Source organism: Crocodylus porosus, unplaced genomic scaffold, assembly GCF_001723895.1.
Source record: "Crocodylus porosus isolate Cpor-Errol unplaced genomic scaffold, CroPor_comp1, whole genome shotgun sequence".
Classification (NCBI taxonomy): Eukaryota; Metazoa; Chordata; order Crocodylia; family Crocodylidae; genus Crocodylus; species Crocodylus porosus.
This window is the reverse complement of record NW_017728886.1, coordinates 111,907,086-111,930,433: the sequence shown is the minus strand read 5'-3', so window position 1 is coordinate 111,930,433 and position 23,348 is coordinate 111,907,086. Positions and strand designations below refer to the sequence as shown.

Sequence of the window (23,348 nt, the reverse complement as noted above, 5' to 3'; positions counted from 1 at the left end):
GGTGGGCTATGCTGTGTGTGGGAGCGGGGCAGGCAGAGCTGTTGTTTCTTTGGAACTTTAGCTATATATTCTCAGCAGTCTCCTCCTGGAGCACAGGTGCAGGGAGGCATGGGTCCCATCCAGCAGCGGGAGACCCTCCCACACACCTCTAAACCACAGAGACTTCCAGACCGAGCCCGGTTGGGGCCTAACACCATGTTTGTCTGGCTGCTGGGCGGGTGTGGCTCGGTGCAGCTATGGCACAGAGCCCCAGCCTGCTCCAGGGGTATGCGATGGAGGGGGCCTGCTGCTAGGCACAACCCAACAGAGGCCTCAGGGGCCTGTGCCCCCCCATGCTCCTCAGGGGTGGGGCAGGTGAGGCAAGGTGGATCCTGGGATGCCTTTTACTTCCAAAAAGTGATCTTCACCATAAAAAGTGTTGGAGACCACTGTTATAGGAGATGTTTGATTTTTTAGTATATTTTACTTTTTCCCCCCAGTTCCAAGATGGCAACCTCCCTCCTCCCAAAAGAAGTACTTTTGCGACAAGGGGAGGGACTTCAAGTAGCAAAGTTCAGGGGTTAGAGGCAGGACTTATGGTCCCAAGTTGGTGACCAGGGGGCAAGGCACCTGTCAAGGGGTGGGACTACCCTTGCAGCCCTCAACTACTCACCAAAACTCATTTAGCAGCCCTCCAGCCTCATTAATTGTCCATTCCTGGAGTGGGGGTCTATGCTGTGCATAGTTAGCTTTCTCCTCCCTCATGCTGTGTTCCAGCCCAGCTGCAGTGGGGCAGGGAGCATGCATGTATGCTTCCTGGCACCCAAGTGCTGCTGTGTGATTCACGCAGGAAACAAGCCAAGGGCAGCCCAAAGAAATCAGGGGTGTGTTTTGCTCCCTGCTTGGCTGGGACGGATGCATGATTTCCCTCCCCTCGGGGCAGGGAGAGGGAGAAGTGGCAAAGCACACCAGATGCCTGTATAGAACTTCTGTCTCCAGAGAGCCACTTCACTTATTTCCCGAGCTAGTTTTTTCTCCCAGAGTGGCCACTTTTACTCTGGGCAAAAATACACTTGTGGTTTCTCCTGAGAGATCAGGGACTCTACCTGGAGAAACTAACATCTGCCCAAGCCCAATGACTCCTATTGAAGTCAAGGTTACAGGGTAAACTGATTAAAAAATCTTTGGAATAAGTCTTATCATCTTTAAAAAAATATTTCCTATACTGATGTTTTAATACAGAACATTTTGAAAGAAGTTTATTTTACTTATAACCATTTATATTTTTACATGCTGTCTTGCATATTATTCAGGTTGGCTTTCGCTGACACCAAAGCAGAATCTATGCCATTTCAATTTAGTAGGGTTGGCATGACCACCGCTTTCTATCTTTCCCCCAAGGTTTTTATTTATTTATTTATTTATTTATGTATTTTAAATAAAAAATTTTACATTTTGGTCCAAACTACTTGATTGTCCACTTTCATAGACTGAGGCCGGCCTGCCAGTCAAGTGGACCAGACCTACTTATGGCATATAATACTTTCAAAGTTTCAAAAGAAGATTAGAAGTTTTTTGAGACTAAAAGATTTAAAGTTGATGTTCACAAATAAAACTGACTTACTTGATTTTAGAACATTCAAATTAAAATCTGCATTACTATGTTCCTTCTCCAGAGGATTGGTGGAGAGGCCATGAATGAGAATAAATTTCTGAGCACAGATCCTGGTACAGGGCCAATGGAAGCAGCTAAACCATTGCCATTCAAGGATCCAAACTTTATGGTAGGTATTTGATTTTATCAACTGGAAATTTTTTAGTCACTGGTACCCAACCTTTTCACCCTGGGGAGGTGAAGCACCCTAATCTAGATGTATGAAGGAGGGAGCGCAGGAAAAACAGCCCAGTCCTGGTGTGGACATTCAGAGGGCGGGGTGGCAGAGCAACCCCATTCTGGATGTATGGAGGGGGTAGGGGTGGAGCAGCCCTGATCCATATGCGTGTGGAGGATGCGGGATGCAGCATCCCTGATCCAGATGCATGTGGGGGTGGGAGATGGAGCAGGCCAGCCCCAGTCTAGATACATGGGGGGAGCAAAGCAGCCGTAGTCCCAACGTGGGTGGGGATAACAGCCCGGCCCAGTCTGGATGTGTGGCAGTGAGGCCTAACCCTAGTCCTCATTTGCTCTAATGGCCTGGGTGAGGCTGGATCCAGCTGCATGGAAATTCCACTGTACCCTGCTGTCACATTTTCCAACCTGTGATGGAACCTTGCAGGTCTGGTTTCTTGGTTCCACAGGGGGGAGGTTAAGCACCCCTGCTTTGAGCCTTAAAATGAAATAAGTGCTAATATACTCCACTATTACCGCATTGCTGTTGTTATTATTTTGAAAGTAATATTAGGAGCCAAAGTCAGAAGTATCTTGTATCATCAGTTTTAAATAAATTATTTCCTTAAAAACTCATGCTATAACATGACCCAAAGTGTGCATTAAATTACAAAGCATGAAAATGACACTGGTCCAAGGGCAGGACATGTTATATGCAGTCCTGGAACACGGCCAAAATAGCACTGCTGGATCAAGGCACCTGTAACAGTTTTATGGTATGGTATCAAGGCTAGAAATGAACAATTTATACCACTGTAAATCTAAGAGTCACATCCTTTCAATTATATGGAGCACTTGTTCCTAGCTAAGGCAGACTGCAAAATAATGAAACTAAAACTAAATCATTAATGTTTGTCCTTTTACACCATCTCACCAATTACAACACCAGCAAAACTTTAGGGCCATTCTTTCTGCTAGGACTAAAACCAAATACTTTGTATTCTGTCAAGGCATGGCATTTCAGATTTCAGGTGAGAAGCAAAACTTAAGCAGTTCACGAATTTGGTAATGCAGAATTACGTTGGAGATGGAGGCAAAGCAGGATGATAGCAAATGATGCAACTTTTTTTGATTCTTGCCTTTCTTTTACAAATTTATCACCTTACTCTTTGGCAGAGCTAGAAACCCTTTGGCATACTATACAGTCTTTGAATCAGCTGGCTTTTCATAGTGCTGTCCTAAATTGGTGCTTAGAAAGAGATTTAAATTTTAAATTTTAATTAAATCTCAGATTTAATTCACAGTGGGTACATGTAACAGGTTGCCTTCCCCAGCGCCATCTTCCCTGTTATCTGCACCCTACGTGGGGCACCCTTGAAGTCCTCTTTAAGGTTTCTTGTGTCCCTCTCTCTACTCGCCTGATACGTCTTGATGGAAATGTTATACCAATGTTTTTGTAAGTGGGAGACTGCCTATTGTTTTTGTATGTTGGGGTCTTCTGCCACCACTGGCCTTGACCCCAGTCTTTCTCTAGCTAGGCCTCCCTGTCTAAACCCACCAGATAGGGTTTGACTCCACGGCTCTAGCTCTTTAGTCTTGGGGCTCATGGTCCTCCTTTTTGCTCCCAATAAAAGCACAACCTACCTGGCTGAGAGGCCCGCCCACCAGCCCCACAGCTAGGGGATCACAAGTTCAAAACCGGACAGTGACCCCAGACCTCCACCATCCCAGTCCAAAAAAACCCCCAAAACACACAGTCACACCCCAGGTGCACCAGGCCACCCTGGCCTTTTTGGCTTGTACTCTCTGGTGCCAGGACTGTGCCCCCGAATACTGTGCCTACGCAGGCATCTGAGTTCCCATGCTATAGTGGAGCTCCAATGAGGCCTCCTCCTTCCCCAATAGCCTCATCCAAGCCACTGGTGTTATTCAGTAACAAAAAAAATATGAACAGTCCTGTCCATGGGCAATAACCGCCACCAAGAGAAATGTGATTAAAGAAGGCATCACGCCACCTTACATTTACGCAGGGATTCGTGCTTCTGCTCCCCACTGTCAGCTACAGTCCTTCTTCTGGAGTTGTGCTGCTTCTCCAGGGTCCTCCATAGTTCCCTTCCTCCAGCCTCTGGACCACTCACCAAGCCTCTTCACTGAGCTCTGGGACATACTCCTTCCCCTTTGGCTGCTGGCCCCTACTGCTGCCCAGCCCAGGGTGTTTATAGACCTGGCCTGCCCCCTTCTGGTCACCTGACTAGCTGGCCAGGCTCAGCTTTTAACCCCCATCTTATCAGCATGCTGTGCCCAGAAAGTTCTTGTCTTAAAGGGACTAACATGTCTTCTGGTAACAGGGCTAGGGTTCCCTGTTACAGTACATCTACACATGCTATTAATGCAACACAGTAAACTCCATTGCAGTTCATGCTGGAGTTTATCACTCCCAGGCACAGCGTTTACACTTGTCCCCAGGACCACAGCATGTTGAGTCAGGGTGGTGCAGCCCTAGCTGGCAGGGGGTTCTGGTAGCCAGCTTGGCAGTCTGGAGCTGCTCCACCCTAGCTCATTGTGCTATGTAGGGGCTGGCTGGGGCACAAGAGTGCTACAGTGCGGGGCCAGCCAGCGTGCAGTCCCTACACTATATTCTGTTGTGTGCCAGGTAACCCCAATCACTGTGTACAAGGGTTACAGCAGAGTAAATAACTCTGCTATAGGATACTACTTGTCAGGCAGTAAGTACTAACCTACTGTGGAGTTAAATTACTCTGGTCTAATAGTGCTGCACATGTAGACAGTGACACTTTACTGCGCAGCTAATTGGTCAACTCCGCAGTAAAGGGTAGGTGTAGATGTTCCCAGTGAGTAAGATATAGCCACCGCATGCCCTAACACCCTGAGGCCTCTGTTCATAAAACAAAGGGTACCAAATTGTCCCCTCACTCACAGGTTGCCTTGTTTCTGACTCTATTTTTTACTTCAGTGTGAAGGGTGTTTAAACCACTGTTTCCTTTGCTGCTTCTTAAATTCTCTCTCAAGCAGCCTCTGGGATGTACAAAGCCTATCACATACCCTGCGCCTTTCCACATAGCTTGTCTGCAGAAATTAACTGATCCAGATGCCCCTGCTGGCTTCCGTGTCTCTGGGGAACGTCACTGCCTCTACTCTGAAAATGCTGATATCTGCATAAATCAGACATGCATATGCGACTTATTAATACTGTTTCTGACATGCAATGAAGTTGCACTGAATTTGCCCTAGAATTGTCTTGGTCACTGCACAAACGTTAACTGAGAAGGAACTTGTAGAAGTTTATTCTAGATCAGTGATGCCCAGCCTTTTTCCCCAGTGGGCCAGATGGGTAGTGCCCAGTCCATCCGCAGAGTGGATTCGGCTGGTAGGCCTGATGCCGCACATGGGGTCAGCACGATGGGGCTTGACCAGGCTGCAGAAGCGGGGGGGGGGGACACGGCCCAGCTCCAACCCGCTACATTGCGCTTAGGAATTTGGCAGAGGGAAAGGACTGGCTGTACCAGTTGCCACTGCTCCTACACCACTAAATTTCCCAACCCACGTGGAGCCCCGCAACCTGGATGCCATGGCTCTGTGGGCTGAATCTGGACCAGGAGCCAGGGGTTGGGCACCTTTGTTCTAGACCCTAATCTCCAGGACCTGCCATTAACAACTCTGCTGATGACTTAAATCATTTTCATTTGAATTTAATATCATTGGGCAAAACACAATATCAGGTAATTCAAAAATTTAAAACTATGCCAGAAGCTAAGAACAGGTAGCTCCCAGAGGGAATTTCTGGTTGCAGATTTAACAATGAAAATGAATGAAGGAAGAAATTGCCCTTTTAAAAGCATGGTTATCAAAATACTTGGATTTAAGACATGATACCGCAAGTCACCATCAGCCTGCTGCTCACCAAATGTTCAAGGAATTAATAGTGGGATAGAGGGCTGTTCTCCAGCAGGTCACTTAGTGCATGCGCACTTGATAGTTGTTGTCATTTTATTGTTTTCATGTGAGGTGAGACTCTGGTCTCTTTCATAGCAGACATAAGCTTTTGTCAGTTCAGTTGTAAGCAGCCTGTACAGAGAGGTCCAGTACTGAAAGAGAAGTACTGTCCTGTATACCTAAAGGAAATCACTGCCAATCAGGTTCATGAACAAATACAGTAAATCATGAACTGCCAGGGCCTTTCCTGCCAACAAAGGGTGCAGACAAATGTAATTTATGAAACATTTCAAAGCATAATGGGTTTGGAACATCTAAAAAGTGGGATGTTTCTGCTGCTGACAGACACACAGCCCCCATCATATTTGGCTGGAGTGCTTCAAAAAAACCAAGGTAGCAGCATGCTTTTCAGCAAGGGTGCTTGACGGGCTGCAGTGAGCTACAGCTCCCCTCTCCCTACAGCACTGCTGTTGCTCTGCAGCTTCCCTCTCCTGGAAGCTGTGGTTGTACTGCTCCCTCCCACTCCCTTATCAATGATTGCTCTCCTGTGCCTTCTGCCTCTGTTTTCCCCAAGCTGCAACTGGGAGACCAGAGGCTCTCCTGTCCCCCAGCTGGAGGACTGGGGCTAGAGAGCAGGAATCCTGTTTCTGGAAGTGGGAGTATAGAGCTTTCTAGCTCCATGGGCAGCAGCGGCAGCAGCAGCAGCAGAGGGAGTGAGGGAGCAGCAGCAGAGGCCAGGGTGCAGGGAGACTAGGGGGAGGAAGGGATAAGAGTGCTGCATTATGGAGTTCCAGGTAAACCAACCTACCATACCAGTATAAGGTGGAACAAAGTGGTACAAAATAGTACCTGCTCCCTTCAGATACATTATTGTCACTCTTTGGAGCATTTTATCCTACCTGTATATAAGTATGCTATATGCTGGCCTTTTGAAAAGTTTCAAAAGTGTTTAGTTGTTATATCTGTCTACAGCCAAAGCCAATAGTTTGGTGGCACCCTTACAAGAAAAACTCGAGTGTTTTAGGCCCTGGGTTTGGTTGTGCAGCTCATAAGAACTCATCAGCTTTTGAGGGACCTCATACAGGTGTAGACATCCAAAGCCAAAAGTGAAGTTATACAGCTTTGCACTCTAAACAAATAACACAAGTCTATGATCTTAGGGCATGTCTACAATGCATAATGTAGTGCCACATGGAGATGTGCTCTTGCCTGTGTAACACACTCTGTTTCTTATCAGGGCCAATGAGCACTCTACTACTACTATAGCTATGCTGCTTCCTGTTTACTTCCTGTATTCAAGCTAGCTCAGGCCCTGTCTACAGAGCACTGTACTGGTGTCGTGTACACACATCCTTAATTTATTTCACTACTTTAAAGCCCTTTTTGTGCAGCAGTTTTTAGCTGAATTGTCAGCAAATATTCATGGTGCCTCTTACATGACATTCCCTAGGTACTTCTTGCAAATATTTTTAAATTTTTTGAACAGCCAGATATCCAAATCTAGTACAGCATATTTTTGTTGTTCCTTTTCATTAGAAACCATAATTCTTCAGAGTAAGATGTCATTTCTAATTTTGCTATAGATAAGCAAATTAACAATTTGATCAGAGAACTCTGAAATTCTGAAAATGGGTATAAAACATATTTAATTTGGTGGCGTTTTTATTTCATACATTCTTTATTTCTACCTCTCCCACAATGCAGAAAAAAAGACAACTGAATTATCTATCAGATACAGGCTACCACATGGTTGAAAGGGGAGAGGGAGGGTGGAAATCACATTTGGATTGTGGGAGTAAGGTTTTTCTTTGAAGCTCTGTATATTGTTATAATGAAAACTGCATAAACTGGTATTCAGTATGATTAGGGGTTTTTTATCTTGCATGTCTGCCATGAAATTTACTAAAACTGACTGTTCCAAAAATTGTTGGACAGAGAAAACAGGATTCAAAGTAGCAACAAAATTTGGGGTGTGCTTCATAGCCTAGTGAAGTTATTCAGGTCTTCTCATTGGTCCTAAGTGACAACAATCATAAAAATACATGCCTTAATTTGCAGCAAGGAGAGGGAAATACATATGGTGATTCTGAAACATGATAACACATCTATTTCCATCCTATAAATCAACAGTATCTTTCTGACAATGTTATCTCTGTTACAAAGGTGTTAGTTTTATAGTAAAATGCTCCATGTGTTTTTCCTGTCAGATATTCATTGTGAAAAAAGTTGCTGTATCTCACTGGCTCACAAGTATCCTCCAAGAGTGCAGAGTTAACTCCGCAGAATATTTTTTCATAACAAATCTCATTCCTTTATCATTTCCACCTCCTTCAGTTCTCATACACTTTACACACTAATTTATAACATAAATCACAGCAAAAATGCATTTGCAGAACTTTGTGAGAATTTTGATAAGGCTGATGTGGCAGGTAGCAATTATTAAGCAAGATAACACCACCTCTCCAGTTGTAAAAACATTTTCTTTTCAGAGGTGAAACTGAGAGGCTGTGTCCTTTGATCATTAGAAATAGTACAGTATGTTGTGGATCCTCTGTGTCTGGATGGACATAAATAAATTACTTCATAGCAGTCACATTTCATAACTGAAATTACCATTATAATAAGTGTAGCAAGCCTTTCTTTAGTACAGCTTTCAAAATGCAAACTAGCCTTGCTAGCACAACATTCTATTACTCTTTTTCTATTCTTCTGTCTCTTTCCATTTGAAAGAAAAGCAAGATTTCCAGAAAGCTTCTCATAGCATTGATTACATTTTGTAAGGTCGGTTTTGTTTTCACAATCACTTTAAACTTACAAGAGACACAGCTTCACCTGTAATTTTGTACATGCAGTCTAAAGGATGGAGAATCACAATTTTGGATACATCCCCACACTAATAAGTTTTAATATAATGGAATGTGCATGAGTACTGAATCTGGTCATCTCAGACTCACGCTAACCATATTGATTTTTCTATTTCCAAGTAAAAAGCAGATTTTTATTTCCTTCAGCTAATCCCAAACATAGTAGTTTTGACACAGTCCAAAAAAAGCTTTATATTCCCTGCAACCAAGAGTAAAGTGTACAGTGTGGTAGTTTACTGATTAAGTGAGGTGAACAAATAGTTCATGACAAGAGGAAGCATGTCTCATTTTTCTGAAATAAAAATGTCATATTTTGAAATAATATGTATTTTTTCTCTAAACACCACATTTTAATTCTAGCACTCTGGCATTGGTGGAGCAGCAGCTGGCAAGAAGAACAGAACTTGGAAGAACCTAAAACAAATTCTTGCTTCTGAAAGGGCATTACCATGGCAACTAAATGATCCTAGCTGTAAGCTGCTTAGATGTTTTGCATGTATTTATAAACAATAAAATCAACACAAATAACTTTCTTTAAAATGAGCGTAAAATTGTTGCATCTATGCATGCAGGAACCCAGTTGAACAGATTCCAGCAATTCATTCAGAATAGCCTGGCCCCACTATCACCACCAAATGGAGTTACTTGAAAAAGTGTTGGAAAGTTTGTTTGAGAGACATGAGGAGGATGCAAGGCTATTAAAACCTAGTCCTAAATGGCTTATTCAGGTCAAGATTTTGTCACTTTTGCTCAACCTGAGTAACAGCCTACTTTACAAATAGCCCCTACTGGTATGTATAAACATACCTGTCACTTTACTGACTTCAGCTTGTATAGATGTACGCCAGCTACCTTTAAACTTTCTAGCCCAAGTTTGCTAGCTGTGCAAGTGCTGCAGCATGAAGTTCGGTACAGGCTAATTGTGTGAGTATATATATCCAGATTCTCAGGTGGGTTTTATATCTCAGGCTGAGCTCTATGCAGCCGTGGCTAACAGTACCCAGATCTGTTACTTTGAAACCAGCATAGGTAGTGTCTGTGCCATGCTAGGAAGCCCCATCCTGGAAACATCCCCTGTTTGTGCATGCAGAATGCTGAAAATATGTAATATAGTTGCTGTTGAAGCAGTGTTGGACGTGCCTGGGGCAGCTCTAAAAAGCACATTGTAGTATTTGGAACCTCAGAATGACCTGTGTGGGGCACCAAAAAACCCATACATTTCCTTGGCCTATAAAATGGAAGGGTGGGTGTATTTTCATGTTAATGCTCACTAGCACTGTTTGGCATGATGTAGACTTCCCGTAGTCTACTCAGTAAGTGACTTTACTCAGCATAAGCAAAACCCAGAATCAGAGAATTGGGCCCTTGGTTTTTACTCCAGTAGTCTGTAAGAACTGACTAAGCACACTAGAGTGCGCACATGTGTATACGTCAGACCCCATGCATCATCTAAATATATCTTGTCATTTTAAAAGTTATTTTAGACGTGACTGTTTGGAATAAAATGTAGACAACTCTGTTCCTGGCTATTATAACTGACAATCCTTGTATAGTGTCATGTCCACTCCATTCTATTTACAGTAGTAAATTTTCATTAAAAAAAAAAGCAAATGTAGAAACAAATGTAATTGCATATCTAAAAAAACAGCTGCCTGAAGCATTAATACCTTTTGAATTATAGTCTTAAAATGCACACCATGATTAAAAGATCTGATCTCCTAAATTGGAATGCTTCAGCCATAAATTCTCATTGCAGGGAGGAAATCTCATACATGTCGTTGGAGGGGGGAGGAAACTTACTATATGAAAGATATTTTACAGATCCCAATACATTATAGAATTGGGAATTTAACTACTGATGCATTAAGGCTGTTTGCATACTATTTGTGTCTAAGGGAAGCCAAAAAATAGCAATTTCCAGAATTAAATTTAAATGTTGAGACAATTTTCTAGGTCATTGACCAGGCTTAAAGTGGTACATGCTTAAAGATTTATCTGATTTAAAAGATTACTTTGCTTTTCTGGATTATGCTATTTCAGAGTGTCAGTCTTGAGCAACATTTGTTGGTCTTAACCTATGGCAGGCATAACAAATGGCTATTTTTGCAAATATCTTTAACCTCAAGCAAAGCTGTCATTAAGACTTGCTTGTAAGTAACATGTTTGCTATGTAATAGAAATAGCCTTCTAGCATTTTTCTTTATTTACCGGCCAGTTCTGTACTTGCTGGTTAGGTGAATGGGATCAGGGCCTTAGCAAAGTATAACAGTTAAAAGCTTTTCAAGGATAAACTCTGCTTAATGCATCTTTGTCCTGGTACTTTTAGTTTAACACATTTAAAGTCAGTGTTTTAAATCTATGTCTGTTATCTCCTCAAGTGTGTTTTTAACAAGTTTAGCTTACTGGAATCGCACTGGCAAGCAAGAATGCAGGAGGTAACCTTTTCTTCCCTTCTCTTTTTGGCATACCTCTAGATTTTAATATTGATGCTCCTCCTTCCTTTAAACCAGCCAAGAAATACTCTGACATTTCAGGACTTCCTGTAAGTATTTTTTCCTTGTCTACAATTGCCATCTCATTTCTCACAGTACAAAGCAAAGACTGTTAACAGCATTACTCAGTTTAGTCAGGCCCCATTAGAATATGCCTAAACAGATTAAGGGCAAAATCCAGATTGGTCCCATAGGTGCTTAGATGGGATTTAAGCAGAAGACAGACATCTGTTTTCAGAAAAATGGTCCAGACAGGATCTGTTCCTGAACCTGCAAAAACCATTAGGCATCCAAATTCATTCAGTATCACTTTGGACAGCTAAGTCCCTGAGTCTCCAATATTTGGGCTTCTGTACATGGTTGGAAGTGGTCTAGTTTGAGCACTTAGACTCCTGATTCCCATCTAAGCTATCACAGGTCAGAATGGACATGTAGGGTGCTGAGAAGTGATGTTTGTCACACAATCAATTCTTTGAAAGTGCTCTACAGCTGTGCCTGGACAGAAGTGCATGGCTGCAGAGGGCTTTAAAAATGTGCTAAATTAACCCTCATGTAATGAGGGTTCAGATGAAAGTGCTCGAAAGCAGAGCACCTTCATTAACTTCTGTCTGCCCCTGTGCGCAATCAGGGCTGGGCTGATGCAGCCCAGCCCCACCCCCGGTGCTGTCTGCAAGAAGGAAGGGGAAGAAGGGAGGGGGAGGGAGCTGCAGGCTGGGGTTTACCCAGCTTGAGTTGGAGATGAGGGCAGGTAGATTGGAGCCTCCTTACCTTGCCTGCTCCTGCACACAGCACTGGAACTGGGAGGGAGGCAGGGCTAAGGGAGAGAGACTATGGGCAGGCAGCTCCTGGATCAACTCAAAGTAGAGCTCGATTCCCCACCTTGCCCAACCCAATAGTGAATATCTGTTGGGTCCAGGGGGGAGTCGCTCTAAATCATGCCACTTTCTGTGAAGCACCATGAGAGTGGGGAGCTACAAATCTTGTCAGCAGCCAGGATGTCACCAAAACTGTATTTAAGTTCCTGGAGGGACCTAATCCATTAAGTGTCTTCGGAACATATAGCATCGAGTTCAGTGCCAAGTGACACTGAAAAGTAGACTCTGTCCCTGCTCTGTGCAGCATTCAATTCAGCCATGATTCTGGAAAAAAATCTTTTTTTCCTGTCATTCTGCCTTTCCAAAGCAAGGCACATGTGGTTGATATACAAGAAAATGTGGTGTGTATGTTGGTATGTACATAACATCCTTAGAAGTTGAGTGTCAGCTTATCCTTACCACTGTCACAACTGCTGGTAAGTTGGCAGCAGCTTGTGGCTGAGCAGTGGCTCAGTTTGGTGGCAGCAGTGACAGAATTAATGCCTGAGCTGTGGTATTTGCAAGGAGAGTTGAGTAGCTGAGCAGCACCCTGCCCCTCTTGCATGCAACCAGAGCCCAGCACAGAGCCATCCCCTTGCAACCATTAACAATGCCCCATGCTTCCATTCTAGTGTAGAAATCCACTTCCTACTTCAAAACACAGATCCCAGTCTTGGAGGGGTAGTTTTTGAGCATGTGCATGGTATGCAAGTAAATGTGATTATCAGTGAACCATTCAAGTAATGAGCACCATAGAAAAACTAATTAGAAAATAAATAATTAAATCTTCAGAGCAAGGTTTGAATAGCTTGAATACAGACTGAGGCCACGCACTGAACAATGAGGAGAAAACAAATTTTTGAACACCTAATTATATGGGCACTGTTGTCCTCCCTTCTCTTAGTCAATGTAGTGAACGCTTTTTTCAGGGCATCGTCTGTGTCCCACCTCACAGACCCTAAAGAATGACTAAAGATTCATTCAGTGGCAAAAAACTCAGACAGGTTTATTACCTGCAAAACACCAACTCCCTAACATTCATGTCCAAGAAGTTAGAAGTTTTTAACCCCAGATCTGGTGGCAAGACACAGATAAAACTCACATATTGTTATCCCCTAGATCTGAAGCAAAAGTTCCAAAAGTTTCCAGTCTCTCTCTTATATGGAGAATCAAAACAATTTTTTTCATAGATGATTCATAGATGCTAGGGTTGGAGGGGACCTCAACAGATCATTGAGTCTGACCCCCTGCCCTGGGCAGGAAAGAGTGCTAGGGTCAGATAACCCCAGCCAGATGCCTATCCAACTTTCTCTTGAAGGCCTCCAAGGCAGGGGAGAGCACCACCTCCCTTGGAAGCCCATTCCAAATTCTGGCCACCCTTACCATGAAGAAGTTCTTCCTGATGTCTAGCTTAAATCTGCTCTGTCAGTTTGTAACCATTGTTCCTTGTTACCCCAAGAGGCGCCCTGGTGAACAGACCAACATTTTGAACATGTCATACCTTTACATAGCAAACAAACATCTTTAATTACCATTATTCTCATGCCTCTTGTCATTATCATATGTTTTCTAGACTCTCTGGCAGTATCCTTAACCATCAACTTTACCAGGGGTCTTATAGGCACATTCCAGACTAAGCCTTGGGAGAGTGAGAGGTCGGCCTTCAGTGAGGCCTACTTTGGTCAGGGATCTAGCAAAGCTTTTATATGAGTTGTAAATGCATTGATCAATGCTTGTATTAAATCAATACCCGAGCAAGGCCTACAAACAGCACCCATCCATTCTGTTCACTGAATGAGGCAGGGATCCTGTTGCAGAAAAAGGGTACTTGATCATGGACACGCAGAGAGGATTTATAAATAACCTTAGCACTGGCATTTCTTGACTGTACAGCCTTATTTTTTTACATTGTTTTTGATTAAATAAGCTATAGATGGAGGGAAATTCCTAGCACAGTTCTTTGAGCAATGGTAAACCTTGAAGCTAGAGAGGGGATCTGACTATTCATCCAACCATGCACGTCCCACCTAGCACAAAGCACATAACTCTTTCCTCTTCCCTCACCCACCATGAATGACTTCCTTTCAGCCAGGAATACTTTCACATTTATACTGCTAGTTAACTTATTTTGTTACAGTAGCATGTCAGTTCCCTGACCAGTTTTCAGTTGTACTATGGTACCAAGTAATAAAGAAGAAAGTCCTTAGCTCATAGATCTTTCCATCTACCTCAGACAAGGGACCCAATGCATGGATGAAGCAGACAATAAGGGGAGGGTGGTGACTGTCTTGCAACATTGACACATTTTAGCAGGAAAGCTGCAATCACAGGTGGAGTCAAGCATCTGTTTCATATCTCCTCCCCTTACAGTTGCTATGCAGGTGTTAGCAGCAGCCATTCTAGGTACTGTTTGGATTACAGTAATATGTCTAGCCTTGTGCATATGAGATAAAGAGTCCAATTTTATGGAGGAGGGCTGTCTGAGGGTTGGGGGGATTAATAGCAAAGGCCCTTAACTACTGCAGCATCTCAAAGAGCTGTAGCTCTTCCCCACTAGCCCTTGACCATCATCAGAATTAGCCAGAAATATTGACTAAACAAGCTATTGATGTTTCTAACTACTTTGTAAAGATATGTTAAATTTTAGCTAGCCAGGACATAAGAAAACAAGGTAAAATTCTCTTGACTCCAGCAGACTCCTACCTCTACTCCCCCAACCTCCATCACTGAGCTGCAGAAATGTAACTTTTCCAGGATTGTACAAATAATCTCTGTAATTTTAAAGGCTGCTTTCAGCATGCTCTAATTTTCTTTCCTTTTTACTCTCGGTTTTTCAAATTTTCCATCTATAGAGAGAGACAAATTACCATGAGACAAAGTTTTTATTTTGCTTATGGCTGGGAGGTTTCTTTGGAAGATGTTTTAAAAAAATCGCACATAACCATCTTTCTTATTAAGATAAGAAAGACAATATGGTCTTTAAATTGCTGAGCCAAAACTATTTCATAAGTAGCACTAAATTTACTTACAGAATCCCTTCCTTAAAGAGGGTTTACTAAAATAATTAAAAACCAAATACAAAAACTTTCTCCCCTAAACACCTGTGGGAAATCCAGTAGCATTTTCATGAATAAACAGTTCCAATTAAGAATACAGCATTCCCCAATAATATTTATTTGATATAACTCATGCAGGGAACAGTAACATCATGTAACTTGCATTTTGATGCAGTCTTCATTTTGTTCTCTTAAATACATAGTTCCAAATTCTGTTGAGTCTCTTTCTGTGGGGTGATAGACGGAATCAAATCCCTTAGGGTAGGGACAGACATTACACATAAGCTGGTTTAAGTGATCAGAAACTGGTTTAAACCTGTAACAGAACATAAGTTCAGTGCACATAAAACCAGTTTCAAAATGGCTGAAACTGGTTTGAGATATACCTGGTTGAATGTAGTATCAGACTTAACTGACTTGGGTCAAACTGGTTTATGCAATATCTGTCCCAGACCCATTCCTGGTTTAAGTTAAACCAGAGTCTCCCAACATCCCTGATGCTTTGCAGCCCTGGGTTGGGCTCTGTACTCCAGAGAACAGGCTGACCCTGTCCCTCTCCTCCCTAACCAGAGCTCTGTTGGAGACTGCAAGAACGCAGTATCTGCCTAGCTTCCCTTGCTGCTCACTGCTCAAGCAGAGATCCACCCTCCCTCCCTCGCTCCCATCTCCCGCAGCACGGACCCCAGCCCCAAGAACCCTAGGCATGCTAGCTAATTCTGAGAGGTATTTGTGTGTTTGTGTCTCCAGTTTCACTGGGACAAGCAGACAGAACAATGTCCACTTAGGGCTTTTTGAAGCTAATCAACAAGTCAGCTGGTAATGTCCTTCCATTCCTTCCTTGGAAAAAGCTGTTTAAGAAGAGCTTGAACTAATGAAAGAAGCTTTTGTTTTACTGATGGGCTGATAAGCACTGTGTTATCAGGCCCCTACTAGTTTTATCAGCCCCTTGCTGGTTTGCAGACAGTATGAAGAAGCAGGGAGAGGGAGATTGAAAAGTTCAGTATCATCAACAGATGCATGCACTGCACACACACCCTTTGCCTCAAAGTGCTAGCTGGAGGCTGGGGACTGGCAACACTCCCACCCCTTGAACAGCACCAGGCCTGGTGGGACAGACCAGGCCAGGGTGAGGGCTTACACCCCTCCCTAATCAGAGCATCCTGCTGGGGCCTGGCCATGGCCCCCTTAGATCAGCACTATGAAAGGGAAGGGAGGGCTGCTCTGGCACCCCCCAGCTTCTAGCCTGAGCCACTGCAGGCATATACCTGCATTTCTTCAGTCCAGAGGGAATGACTGTACCATTACAAACCAGTTCAGCCTAGCCAGGTTAGACTAGCCTGCAAAGATTGAATCAATTCAGGCTCAGGCTTTTTGAATGTCTGTCCTTAGCCCTGATGGGCAACCAGCTTATATTTTTTAATGCAGTCATCTCTAAACTTTCAAAAAAACTTGTTTACACACAGTATTTGCATGCAGTCTATTCTGTTGAAGCTGGCAAGATGGGCTTTTGATTATATTTGTATACAAAACAAATAATCTAAAGCAGATAAAACATTTATTCAGTTGCTTGAACTTCTCTGCCTTTTTTTAAAAAAGGGTATCAGCCTCGTTGCTATAGAAACAAACCAAGATAATTACAAATATTTCAAGCATAATAAAGTACCTGCAGCTTTTGATTTAGTTTACAAAATGCAGGGAACATTCTTTCTTACAAAATTGCATAACTCTACTTTTATCTGTTTTAATTGCTTCTGAAATATTTGGTGAAGTTCTAATTTTATGATTGCTTCTAGCACAATTTATTTAATAATCATTAGATGCTAGTTTCCATGTAGTATATGGTAATGCCTTACCATAAGGTCAGGGATGACGAATTAGAATGGTGAACTATCCTCTCCAGGTCACAATTTTTTAAACAAAGGTATTTATGAAATACACTAAGTAGTCATGAATCAGAAACTCACAGCTAGAGTATTGCACCTGTAGTTATTAATCAGCCTACTTAGACTCTTTTTAGAGTCCTGCATTAGACTTAAAGAACTGTGATGCAATTACAAATAGATGCCCTGTGCAACTATAGACACCTTCGCATTATACCATTGATAAATATGGCCCTCCATGGGTGCATCTGCATGAAGCGCTTTACCACAGGGGAAATCCTCACTCAGCCAAGAGCTGCCTCAGAAGCAGGACAGCTCCTGGCCAGGCCCCAGCTGCTAAGGGAAGCCCTGCTGGACATGGGCCTTGTCCCCATGTGCAGAGGTCTGTCTCCCAGCCCCCTGCACATCAGGAAACCTCCTTATTAGGGAAAGCTGACAGGGAGGGTCTGAGAGCAGTAGTAGGGTCTCCACAGGATAAAACTAACAGCAGCACCAGCAGTGTCTGCTGTGTGGGCTTAACAGAGAGAAGATACCATGGAGAGTGATTTGCCCCACCTTCGTGGTGTGGTGGGTACCCCACCTCTCGTACATTCAAGTTTTCTGTGGCAACAGGGAGGGAAGGGTGATGGGGTACATCCTAATACAGCAGAGGATCTGAGCAAGGCCATGGTTAGTTGTGTCACATGGCCATGCCACAAGGCTGAAAGCTGAAATCAGCAGTGCAAAATGTTCAAGTTCCTTATCAGTTCAGTCATAGAATTGAGTGCTGGGAACGGTTACTTCTTTGTTCCAGAAACGATTTTAAATGCTGCAGTTCTACACAGGCAGGGAAGCTGGCATACAGGGCAAACAGGACAGCTGTAATTCATCCTCTTCTAGGGTCTTTTATTGGCAACAAACCCATTCTTTGGAGAACTGCCTTGTACATCATGGACACAGTTGCTACAGTGAGTTTAAGGAGGTGCTGCAGTTTCCTTTACTCTTGATTGACTGGAATGAAGTAAGTTGTGCCCACGGATACATTTAATACATTTGGATGCGACAGTTTACAGGAATCTGTTTTCTTCCCCTAAGCTTGGACATGAGAAGTGGAAAAAGAGGAATGACTAACTTTGTTAAGAGGAGCCCAAAAATGCCACTAGCGAGAATGCCTAGGTTTTTTTGCATTTTAATTTATCAGCTATTAGGCACAGTTTTCTGGACTGGGGCAAGATTTTGTTTGACATTTACTGAGATTTTCTTTGGTGTCTCTCCTTGTTTCTTTCCCAGGCTAACTACACAGACCCACAGAGCAAGCTGAGATTCAGTACCATTGAAGAATTTGCCTACATTCGCATGCTGCCTTCAGACGTTGTTACAGGTTACCTGGCTCTAAGAAAAGCAACGAGTATAGTTTCCTAAAACTTCCAAAATGTTACTGAATGATCCATCATGAATAGGGATAAGATTCAGCGTCTCAGCTGAGACCATGGGTTTTGGGTTTTAACGAATGTGTTTCGTATTTATTTGGAAGTGGCTACTATTGAAATGTGGATTGAAAAGAATATTTGATCTTCGTTTTGATAAATGATATTTTCTGGCTTACCAACTTGTAAACAGGATGCAGTTCTGGCCCCAGAAAAGTCAACACAAGTTATGCCACTGATTTCAATGTGGCTTTAGGTGACGGTGTGAAGGAATGAGTTTTGTACAGGACCTGAGACCAGGAACTGAGTCCAAACATGCCTCAAACTCCCTTTGTGGCTCTGGAGGGGCCACAAACTGTGGGTTCCCATTTTCCCCTATCTGGAGAATGGGTAAAGTACTTCTGAGTACCGCTGTGGGGATGAACAGATGAAGGTATATGAAGCATTTTGAAGAAGTGCTTTGTCCAAGTGCCAACAGGACAGTTGTTTTGTAATAGAGAAACTCATCTGCATGCACTACCTGCCCTGGAGCAGCTAGGGTGGGCACCATATGGGTCAACTCTGGACCCAGAGGCATCACGAGAGGATGGATGATGGGGCTCCATGAGCTGGATCTTGTGATACCCCTCCCTTAAAGGGCTCTGACCCATCTCCCCTTTAATGGTAATTAGAGAAGCCCTGTTACAGTTCCCAGCTGTAAATACCCACTTCACAGAGATGCCAGCCTGCAGGCCTGAATTCGAAATTTATGAAGCCAGTTGAGGGATGGGATATTAACTGCAACCCTCTCCAGTATCTCCTGTTACCTGGCTTGTTTAGCTGCTTCCTGTTGTCAATTCCAATCCTAGCTCCGCACGTAAAGAACAGGGAGCTTTGGACCTTGACCCTGGGTTGGTGAACATGATTCCCAAAAGCAAGGCAAAAAATTTCAATGTCACTCCACCCAAGCCCCTTTTTTGGATGTGGTCCTTCATGAATTGTAATGCTCAAGTTAAAGAAAAACTGAGTCACTGTAGAGTAATGGCCAAGTGTAGCAGCTCTAGTCTAATCCCAGCCCTGCTACTGACTTTCTTTGTGAGCCTTGGCACATCATTTCACCTGCCTTGCCTTCCTCATTGTGAAATGGGAATAACCTAATTTAAGATTTAAGATTCAGGGACACAGTGCAGTTAAGTTAATGTTTACAGTGTGTTTTGAATGCACTGTCTTATAAAAGTGCTAGTTACCGCAGAAATGCCTCTACTGAAGAAATGAATATTCAGGGTGAAATGAATATTGACTTACTTCAAACTTCTGAACAAGGTAGGCAGTAATGGGACATATTACATTTACTAAATATATCTAGGATTTAATCCCTATTTTTTATGGTCTAATACAAAAACTAGTTTTAAACATCTCTGACATGCTTACAGTAGATCCCCCCAAAGCCCTGGATAACAGACAGTGCCACAACTGTTTGCAGGCAACGGAAAACATTATGACATATCTCTCTTGAGGCCCATAAACACCCTGGACATATTCCCTTTGCATGTGGGCTTTAGAAGGGATTGTTAACTTAAACACTGAAAATGCGTCTGAGATAGGTTGAACTCTGATATGAAAAGAAAACATAGTACTCCAATCAGTATTGCTGCAAATAACCAGACAGCACCTCAGGAAATTGGAGTTAACCACAGTTTATTGGCTCCTACAAGTATTTTAAAATTCTCTTGAAATGAACCCATTCGGGAATGCTATTACATACAATTACTCTCAGGAATGCTGTTCATGTGATTCCCTACAGTTATGCATGGTATCACAAGGTGTCTCCTTCTTTGATTAATTATAATCAGATTTATTTCAGAGTTTCTACTGTATTTGTGTACATTAAATAGTATTTTTTCAGAATGCAAGGCATTCTTGGAGGAATGGAAACAACTGATAAATGCATTTTAAGATTCAGAGATCTGCCTTTTTCACTGCCCCCACCTTACCCGCAAAGCACCTCTCTGACCCCATTATGTCTTTTTGGCGATTGTTAGCTTCTTATTTTATTCCCCGCTTCATTCCTTCACTTTATTGCCTACTGCTTCTTTTTTCATGATTTCTAGTGATTTATACTCAAAGTTGTAGTCGTGACAGGAAGTGATGGAAGCCATTCCTGTGAGATATGCAACATTAAGCTGAACAAAGTAAATTTATTAGGTGTTGTATCCAAAATATACTTGAAATTGCAGGAAGCTGGACTAGTAGATCTTTTTTGTGCCCAGTACCTCTGATTGTCATTCAATTTGCTAGATTCTTTTGTGTCTTTCATATAGGGACCTACTACTGCTTCTCTTAGCTTCAGCAACAGCAGGATTGAGGATTAGCTACATAATTACATCCAATCAAATGCAAACAAACCAAGAGCTGATATGCGCGACTGGGAAGTAGTTTTTGTTATTGTATTTTGTGGGCTACTTTAAGGAAGATGAAGACCAAAAAGAATATTCACCCTTATAAATAAAAAATCTCTGTAGTTAAATTGGACTGAGAATCCAGAACCAGAAAAGAGTTTGAAAAGGGGAACATTAACATGCTCCCTTATTTTTCATTGAATGGCAATTTCATTCAGAAAATGGATTTTGCCTAATAATGTATTCATATGTATAAAATTGACAGGCCACAATCCTATTATTGTCTTTCTATTAAATAATTATCCCTTGTTATTAATGATAATAGACCAGGGGTTGGCAACCCAGGGGTTCCTTGCAAGTTGGATCTAGCCCATGAAGTTCAGGCTTTGGCAGTAGGAGAATCTTCTATGCCATGGTGAGATGAAGCAGCAGTAGAAGGGTCCTAGTGCCAGCTAACTTCAGACCCAAGTTGGGTCATTCCAGTGTGTGGCCAAGAAAAGCTGTCAATCACTGATACAGACCACATCAGGGTCAAGTATATTTACATGACTTGGCTCTATTATATCACCTTGCTGTAGCATTTTCCTGGTTATTTCTCTGATAACCTAATAGCACAAGTTGCTAAGCACCCTCAACTCCCACAGATTCACCTTCAGAACTTTGTTCTTATTCCTCTTTGAGGAGAAATGACTGTCTACCTTTCTACTAGAGATTACTACTAGGTGACCTATTAGCTATTGTTCTGCTTACCAGGCTTTTGGTTTGAAGTAAGGTACATTTACCATAGGTGTGTGGTATAGAACATACCTTGGAGGTCCCTGCTCAGAGCACCCTCCTCACTATGGCCCAGGGATGGGGACGCCCCAGGGAACCACTAAACAAGAGTTTTCTCAGGACATAGAAGCAGCAAGGGAACACACCTAAAAGCATCAAAACTCTCAATTATTCAAGGATACAAGGGGGAAGTAGGACATTTAAAAATGAAGAATAGCAAAGGAAAGATGACCAACTAGGTCACATTTGTTCTGTTAATAGAAATGCTCAGTCCCCCATCTGATTAAATCACTTCCCTGAAGGAGAAATGAATAATTACTAATAAATTAAAGTGCAAACCATTTATCACTTGAGAATTTGCAAACGTGTTTTGAGGCTTCTTAGTATCTGCATTTTTTTTACATGTGGTTTGCATATTCAGAGAATAGGTCATTTTCTTTTGAGACGCAGCACAGAAGGGAGGTCATTCACAAATTTCCTGACACATCCTGAAATGGTTTGGCTTGATGCTGTTTGTAGAAGGAGACCCAGTCAAGCAATCTGAACATTACCTTAGAACACTTCAATCACACCAAGATGATGATAGCGCAAATACTAAAATTCACAGAAATCCCTTTTTATTTTTTCTCCTTTTAGTGTGTGTAATTTGATTACAAGTCACTTTTCTTCGCCTGCTGAAAAGTGGGTGGGCTGAAATACAGCAATATATTTTCTTGTACAAAAAAGCATTTTAAGTCCAGTTGGCATCTATAAGTATTGCTTGACTTGGCTTTCTATTATCTGAGGAGCTTACCAAATCCAGTACTTTCAGATGATTACAGCATTGTAAATCACAGTCTACAAACTGCAATAGCAGTAATCTCTTGGGAGACCTACTAATAACTAATAAACTCCATTTAAACTACTGGTAAATATTGCTTATGTAAATAAATAAGGTTCATGACCTGAGATTACGCATTTTAAGTATGGAACATTGCCTTCCTTAATGCAGTAATTTGAAATCAGTAAGATCTATGTATTAACTGTACTCACAAGCAATAAACAATTGCTTATTGTTGCCAAGCTTCCCTTTCTAGGTAAATTATTCTCTCATTCATTTGACTGTTAACTGCAACATCTTAGTTACTCACCTCTCTTAAACCTGCCATTAGTTCAATAGGGAATGTAACGAGGGCAGGCAGTTATTTCGGACAGAGGGTCACTTACCGAGTTTGGGCAAGCGGTCAAGAGCTGCATGGGTAGGCCCACCCCTTGACAGGTGCCCCACCCCCTGGTCGCCATCTTGTGACCAGAAGTCCAGCCCCCTATCCCCTGACCTTTGCCACCAGAAGTCTGTCCCCTTGCCCCCAGAAGTACTTCATTTAGCAAAGGGTTTTGCCATCTCCAAACCAGAAAAATACCAAATTATATTCTAAAAGAAAACATCTACAACATTCATTAATTTGATTTCAAAAATAGTTTTGTCCTGATTTCGCTGTGTTTGTATAGTGTACATAGAAGTGATTCCACAATAGCTTAAAATGAAGTCTTACTCTTGTATCTTGTGGAGGGAGGGTATAGGTTTGTGGGGGGGGCTGTGGGCATGTGGGTATGTGAGATGTGGGAGGGCATGGGTGCATCTGTGGGGGTGGATAGGTGTGGGGTGAGTGAGCAAGCGGGGGGGTGTGGCTGTGTGGGTGGGTATGGGATTCATGGGGTGGCGGGGATGCGTGAGGGGGTAGGGGTGGGAGTCTGCATGTTTGGCAATGTAAGGGTGGGTGTGGGCGCATGTGTCTGGTGGGGTGTGCTTGTGGGACTCACCCTACAAACATACATACACCCCCCCGCCCCTGCTTACACACACACACGCACACACCCTCTGCCCCTGCCTACACACACACACA

The 23,348-nt window shown here is 42.7% G+C and overlaps 1 protein-coding gene across 1 annotated transcript in view; it reads left to right on the top strand.

Annotated features, from left to right (window-relative positions):
* Nucleotides 1-22,527, top strand: part of INO80C (INO80 complex subunit C) — a 45,581-nt gene extending 23,054 nt beyond the window's left edge. Inside the window, exons 3-6 of the mRNA XM_019537051.1 lie at nt 1,656-1,763; nt 8,986-9,097; nt 11,100-11,167; nt 18,177-22,527. Coding sequence (XP_019392596.1) covers nt 1,656-1,763; nt 8,986-9,097; nt 11,100-11,167; nt 18,177-18,308 — 420 coding nt within the window. The 3' untranslated portion in view covers nt 18,309-22,527. The remainder of the gene's footprint in view (nt 1-1,655; nt 1,764-8,985; nt 9,098-11,099; nt 11,168-18,176) is intronic.
* Nucleotides 22,528-23,348: the final 821 nt, after the last annotated feature.